Raw genomic sequence first — 7,500 nt, forward strand, 5'->3', positions numbered from 1 at the left:
AGTAGTAGCTGCATTAGTAGTAACAGTAGCGATAATAGCAATAGTAGTAGCAGTGGCAATAGTAGTAGTAGTAGTAGTAGCAATAATAGTAGTAGTAACAGTAGCGATAATAGCAATAGTAGTAGTAGTAACAGTAGTAGCAATAGTAGTAGTAACAATAGTAATAACAGCAACAGTAGTAGTAGTAGCAAAAATAGTACCGTAGTAGTAGTAGTTGTCGTTGCAGCAGTAGTAACAGCAATAATAGTCATAGTAATAGCAGTAGTAGTAGTAGTAGAAATAATAGCAATAACAGTAATAGTAGTGATAGTAACAGCCTAATAGTAGTAGTCCTAGTCACTCACCTTAGATATAGGATAGTAGTAGTAATAATAATAGTAGTAGTAGTAGCATTAGTAGTAACAGTAACGATAATAGCAACAGTAGTAGTAGTGATAGTAACAACAGTAGTAGTAGCAATAGTAGTAGCAGTAGTAATAGGAGCAATAACAGTAGCAGCAGTAGTAGTAATAGTAGTAGCAATAGTCACTCACCTTAGATATAGGATAGTAGTAATAATAATAGTAGTAGTAGTAGTAGTAGCATTAGTAGTAACAGTAGCGATAATAGCAACAGTAGTAGTAGTGATAGTAACAGCGTAATAGTAATAGTCACTCACCTTCGATATAGGATAGGCTACGGGGCCAGTTATCACCATGAAGACTCGTACTAGCCACACCGTCCTAGCCCCTATCGCTAGCCCGTGACGAGAGCAGATGGCTGGAATAGATAGATAGATAGATAGATGGATGGGTGGGTGGGTGGGTGGATGGATGGATGGATAGATGGATGGATGAGTGGATATATAGATAGATAGATGGATGGATGGATAGATGGATGGATGGATAGATAGATGGATGGATGGATGGATGGATGGATGGATAGATGGATGGATAGATAGATGGATGGATGGATAGATAGGTGGATGGATAGATAGATAGATGGATGGATGAGTGGATATATAGATAGATAGATAGATGGATGGATGGATAGATAGATAGATAGATGGATGGACAGACAGTTAGACAGACAGATCGACAGATAGATGGATGGGTGGGTAGATAGATGGGTGAATGGATAGATAGATAGATGGATGGATAGATAGACAGTGAGATGAAGAGATGGGTAGATAGTCTGATAGATAGATGAACTGACTATGAATGAATGGATAGATAGATGGATAGATAGACAGATGGATGAATGGACTGTTCACGATAGATAGACAGATGGATAGATGGATGGATTTTGGTGTGTGTGTGTGTGTGATAATAATAATAATAATAATAATAATAATAATTTCAACATAACCTTTGTAGACACGATAGATAAATCTCTATCTACCTATCTATCTATTCATCTCTATCTATCTTGAGGAATCTATCTATCTATCCATCCACTCACCTTGTGGAATAATCTCGCCGAATATGACTATCCCTATGGTGGACCAGATCACACACAACCTATCTATCTATCTATCCATCTATCTATCTATCTACCTACCCTTCCATATATCTATCTACCCATACACTTATTACCTATCCATCTATTTTTACGCTGGGTGGTGACCATATCAAAAATACAATTATGTGAATATTATCCGTTAACTATCTATCCATCCACTCACCTTGTGGAATAATCTCGCCGAATATGACTATCCCTATGGTGGACCCGATCACAGCTATCAGGCCGGAAGACAGCTCATCAAGGAGAATGGTGAGGGTAGAGTTGACCAGAACGTTGCCGAGCAGGAGCGTGCAGAGGAGAAAGTTCCCGTGGCGTCTAACAGGCTCGATGGCACGTGCGTATTTCCGTTCCTCTGTTGAACCCGTATTGGACACGATCTTCAGTTCCGTCTTGTCCAGCGCCATCAGACCGAGGTTCAACCCGGAGAACAGGCCGGATAGAACAAGAAGAACACCGATAAAGCAGCCCTGTGGGAGTGAGAACACTGTGGTAGAAGGAGGAGAGGGAGGACGAGGATGAGGATGAGGATGAGGAGGAGGAGAAGCCTGAGAGAACCAGCAGAACATCTATAAAACACCCCTGTGGGAGAGAGTACACTGTGGTAGAAGGAGAACATTGTGGTGGTTGTGGTGGTGGTGGTAGGAGGAGAGGAGGATGAGGAGGCAGAGGAGTAGCAGTAGTGGTAGTAGTAGTAGTAGTAGAAGGTGAAGTAACAGTAGTAGTGGTAGTAATCAATGAAACACCCCTATGAGAACAATTTTTTTTTATAAACACACACACACACACAAAGATAGATAGATAGATAGATAGATAGAGAGAGAGGACGAGTAGGAGTAGGGAAGCCACTCACCTGTAGCCAGAGGGGTAGAAGTAGATTGTAGGAGTAGATAGCCAGCCAGGGGTCGGTCCCTTGGTGGTAGGCCTGTGCTCGATCACTAGCTCTCACGCACAGGTACCAAAATTTCTGTTCGGCTCCCATGGGCGGTAGTTTGATTGTGGCTGTAGCCCACCCCTCCCCCAGTGCATCTATCTGTGAGTGAGAGTGATGGGGGTTTATCTATCTATCACACGTACACACACACTCCCTCTTTCTCATTTACATACACACAAACTCTCTCCCTCACACACACACACACACACACACACACACACTCTTTCACACATACACACCTTCCTCCCTCTCTCCCCCTTTCTCTCTCTCTCTCTCCCTCACACACACACACTCCTCTCTCTCTCTCTCTCTCTCTCTCTCACACACACACACACACCCTCCTCCCTCTTTCTCATTTACATACACACAAACTCTCTCTCTCTTTCACACACACCCTCCTCCCTCTTTTTCTCATACATACACACACACAAACTCTCTCTCACACACACACATACACAAACTCTCTCTCTCTCACACACACACATCCACAAACTCCTCCCTTTCTCATACATACACATACACAAACTCTCTCTCTCTCTCACACACACACACCCTCCTCCCTGCCCCACACACACACCTTCCTCTCTTCCCCTCTTTCTCACACACACACACAAACACACTCTCCCTCCCTCTTTCCCTCCTCTCTCACATACTCCCTCTCTCTCACACACACACACTCCTCTCTCTTTCCCCTTCTCACACCCACACACACTCTCCCTCATCCCTCCCTCACACACTCTCCCTCCCTCTTCCTCTCTCTGCGTCTCACCTTGAAGGCCTTGGATAGCCTGGTGCTGCATGGCTGGCCGGGATCACTAGCACTGGCCGTAAACAGCACCTCCATTCCGGATATCAGGTTTTCGCCAAATAACCGGATTTTAGCTTCTGTATTTACTAGGACACTCCCGGCCCCTTCCTCGTAATCTATCCCTTTTCCGTGTTCCTCGATTCGTAGGCCGAGGATGCGAATGCCGCGGCTTTCGTTTGGGGCGTCCAGGGTGTCCGTGTCCCTCCGTGGTTCCTCGTCCTTCAGGGTGTCCTTCGGGATGCCCTGGTTCGTGTCCTGCCCCTCCTTGTTCGCTGACGCTGACCCCCCGCTATCGTCATTTTGGTAATCCATGTCCACGTGTACCTTCGTTCCTTCCTTCCGCCCCTCCGTTCCATCCTTCTGTCTCTCCGTTCCATCCTTCTGTCTCTCCGTTCCATCCTTCCGTCTCTCCGTTCTATCTCTCCGTCTCTCCGTTCCTTCCTTCGACCCCTCCATTCCTTCCTCCTGTCTCCCTGTTGCATCTTTCTGTCTCTCCGTTGCATCCTTCTGTCTCTCCACTCCATCCTTCTGTCCCTCCGTTCCTTCCTTCTGTCCCTCCGTTCCTTCCTTCTGTCTCTCCGTTCCTTCCTTCCCTCCCTCCATTCCCTCCTCCCCTCCCTCCTTCATCACCATCACTAACTCCTCCGCTAAATCCACTTCCTCCCTCCCATCTCTATCACTTCTCGTCCTCTTATCACTCTTATCAGTAGCCTTATCCCTCAGCACATGCCTATCAGTCACTTGTTCCTGTGTACCCATCTCCGCGCGGTCACCAGGTCTCTCTCTCTCGGACCTCAGTGCTTCGCGGTCATCCACGTCACCAACTCGACCCTCATCCGGTTGTAACGCTTCACCATCTACTTCAATTCTACCCTCTTCCTTTCCCAGTCCGCCATCGTTATCTACCCCCAAACTACCACTACCGGACCGAACAGCCCCGCGGTCTAGTCCTCCTCCGTCAGACCGCAAGGGAGAACGGTCATCAGGTCCCCTTTTAGTTGGTCTGGAGAGGTCAGTCGGGGGTACATCTCGATTGAGCATTCTGGCTACACTTTGACCTCTTTGACCTGGCGATTCTGAGGTCAAGGGGTCAGTTGGCTGGTCTCCCGGGGTCGTTAACAGGTCACCCTCGTTAGGATTTGTACTGGAGGTGGTTGGGGGGGTCGAATTGGCCTGGGTGTCGTTTGGATGGGTAGTTAAGATGTCGCTCGCCTGTGGCCGGCTGACACTACGAAGGCTGCAGAGAGAAAATTGAATCAGTTTGGTGTTAGTGGAGGGGATCTGAGAGACTAACTAGGAGAGTATGCATGTGTACTCGTGTGTGTTTTCATGTGGAGTTACATGGAGAGAGACTGACAAATGAGGAAGTGAAGGAGTGTTGTGGTGTGGATGTGGAGTTACATGGAGAGACAGACTGACAAATGAGGAAGTGAAGGAGTGTTGTGGTGTGGATGTGGAGTTACATGGAGACAGACTGACAAATGAGGAAGTGAAGGAGTGTTGTGGTGTGGATGTGGAGTTACATGGAGAGACAGACTGACAAATGAGGAAGTGAAGGAGTTTTGTGGTGTGGATGTGGAGTTACATGGAGAGACAGACTGACAAATGAGGAAGTGAAGGAGTGTTGTGGTGTGGATGTGGAGTTACATGGAGAGACAGACTGACAAATGAGGAAGTGAAGGAGTGTTGTGGTGTGGATGTGGAGTTACATGGAGACAGACTGACAAATGAGGAAGTGAAGGAGTGTTGTGGTGTGGATGTGGAGTTACATGGAGAGACAGACTGACAAATGAGGAAGTGAAGGAGTGTTGTGGTGTGGATGTGGAGTTACATGGAGACACAGACTGACAAATGAGGAAGTGAAGGAGTGTTGTGGTGTGGATGTGGAGTTACATGGAGAGACAGACTGACAAATGAGGAAGTGAAGGAGTTTTGTGGTGTGGATGTGGAGTTACATGGAGACAGACTGACAAATGAGGAAGTGAAGGAGTGTTGTGGTGTGGATGTGGAGTTACATGGAGAGACTGACTGACAAATGAGGAAGTGAAGGAGTGTTGTGGTGTGGATGTTGTGGTGTGGATGTGGAGTTACATGGAGAGACAGACTGACAAATGAGGAAGTGAAGGAGTGTTGTGGTGTGGATGTGGAGTTACATGGAGACACAGACTGACAAATGAGGAAGTGAAGGAGTGTTGTGGTGTGGATGTGGAGTTACATGGAGACACAGACTGACAAATGAGGAAGTGAAGGAGTGTTGTGGTGTGGATGTGGAGTTACATGGAGAGACAGACTGACAAATGAGGAAGTGAAGGAGTGTTGTGGTGTGGATGTGGAGTTACATGGAGAGACAGACTGACAAATGAGGAAGTGAAGGAGTGTTGTGGTGTGGATGTGGAGTTACATGGAGAGACAGACTGACAAATGAGGAAGTGAAGGAGTGTTGTGGTGTGGATGTGGAGTTACATGGAGACACAGACTGACAAATGAGGAAGTGAAGGAGTGTTGTGGTGTGGATGTGGATGTAATAGGAAGCATTAGGAGAAACACAATGAGGTGGTTTGGCCATGTGGAGAGGATGGAGAGTGAGAGACTGACGAGGAGTGCGAGTGAGGTGGAGGGGGGAAAGGGAGGGGAAGGCCGAGGATGAGATGGAGGGATGGAGTGGAGAGGTATATGAGAGAGGGGGGTGTGAGCTGCGTGCAGGGCAGTGAAATGGCAGGGAACAGGGTGACATGGAGGCGATTTGTCTGTGGCCACCCCTTACGGGACTAAGACGTCTGGCAATAGATAGATAGATAGATAAAAGGTTGAGATGAACTAAACCTACACACTCTGGAATTACAGATAGACAGATAGAGGGGCGCCTTCACGTGGTGGCACTAATATAACTGGTCGGATCCACTGCCTGGTTATACACACGTCCCTCAACTCCCTCCCTAACCCCCAGAAGGACCACGGTAGATAGATAGATAGATAGATAGAGGAGAGTAACCAGCATACTACTACTACTTATTCTACTACTACCATTACTACTACTACTACTACTACCGGTACTACTACAACTCATTTTATTACTACTATTACTACTACTACTACTACTAATCATTCTACAGATAGACATAAACAGACAAATAGATAGATAAAGAGACAGACAGACAGATGGATAGATAGATAGATAGATAGACAGATAGATAGAATAACACAAAATGGACATCATTGCGAAAGGGTTAAAAGGCTTGAGCAACCATCTTAAAGGAAGGATGTGAGTCAGTGAAGGAATGTGTGAGAGAGAGAGAGAGAGAGAGGTTTAACAGAAAAAACACTGATCGATAAATACACAGAGGGAGAGACAGATAGATAGAGAGAAAATACATAAATAGCTAGATGGATAGATAGACAGAGTGAGTTTGATAGAAAATAGATACATAGATAATTACATAAATAGAATGATGGATACATAGAGAGAGAGAGAGAGAGAGAGAGAGAGAGAGAGAGAGAGAGAGAGCAGACCTGTAAGAAAGTGAGCGAGCGACTGAAAGAGAGAGATAGTAAGCAAGCTGTTAATTTCTTCACCTGCCAAACCAGCTTGCCAACCAGGTGAGAGAGAGAGAGAGAGAGAGAGAGAGAGGGGGGCGTGGGTGTATGTGCGTATAGATGTATGAACGTTTTCCCATCCTTCCTGTGTATGTCAGAGAGAGAGAGAGAGAGAGAGAGATGTATGCATGTATGTGTGTGCGCTTTCCGTTCTTCCTCTGTGCGTGTGTGTGTGACAGAGAGAGAGAGAGAGAGAGAGAGAGAGAGAGAGAGAGAGAGAGAGAGAGAGAGAGAGATTAAGTTAACACGGTCTAAAATTACCATCTCTCCATCCTACACACACACACACACACACACACACACGCAGAGGAAGGAAGGAAAACACTCATACATTCTTCACACTCTATACTTACACACACACTCCCCTACTCGCGGCCTCTCTCTCTCTCTCTCTCTCTCTCACACACACACACACACACACTCCCCTACTCGCGGCCTCTCTCTCTCTCTCTCACACACACACACACACACACTCCCCTACTCGCGGCCTCTCTCTCTCTCTCTCTCTCACACACACACACACACTCCCCTACTCGCGGCCTCTCTCTCTCTCTCTCTCTCTCTCTCACACACACACACACACTCCCCCCTACTCGCGGCCTCTCTCTCTCTCTCACACACACCTACTCGCGGCCTCTCTCTCTCTCTCTCACACACACCTACT

General features: G+C 46.7%; 1 protein-coding gene across 1 annotated transcript in view; it reads right to left on the reverse strand.

The window, feature by feature from the left end:
- uex (metal transporter uex) overlaps window positions 1–7,500 on the reverse strand; it is a 71,738-nt gene that overhangs the window by 54,553 nt on the left and 9,685 nt on the right. The window contains exons 2-6 of the mRNA XM_080280061.1: window positions 3,873–4,479; window positions 3,204–3,587; window positions 2,354–2,533; window positions 1,664–1,970; window positions 659–759 (exon numbers count right to left, since the gene is read on the reverse strand). Of these exons, the coding sequence (XP_080136187.1) occupies window positions 659–759; window positions 1,664–1,970; window positions 2,354–2,533; window positions 3,204–3,587; window positions 3,873–4,479 (1,579 nt within the window). The remainder of the gene's footprint in view (window positions 1–658; window positions 760–1,663; window positions 1,971–2,353; window positions 2,534–3,203; window positions 3,588–3,872; window positions 4,480–7,500) is intronic.

This window comes from Coenobita brevimanus, chromosome 9 (assembly GCF_032717465.1).
Source record: "Coenobita brevimanus isolate Jiangsu-jjx chromosome 9, ASM3271746v2, whole genome shotgun sequence".
Taxonomy (NCBI): domain Eukaryota; kingdom Metazoa; phylum Arthropoda; class Malacostraca; order Decapoda; family Coenobitidae; genus Coenobita; species Coenobita brevimanus.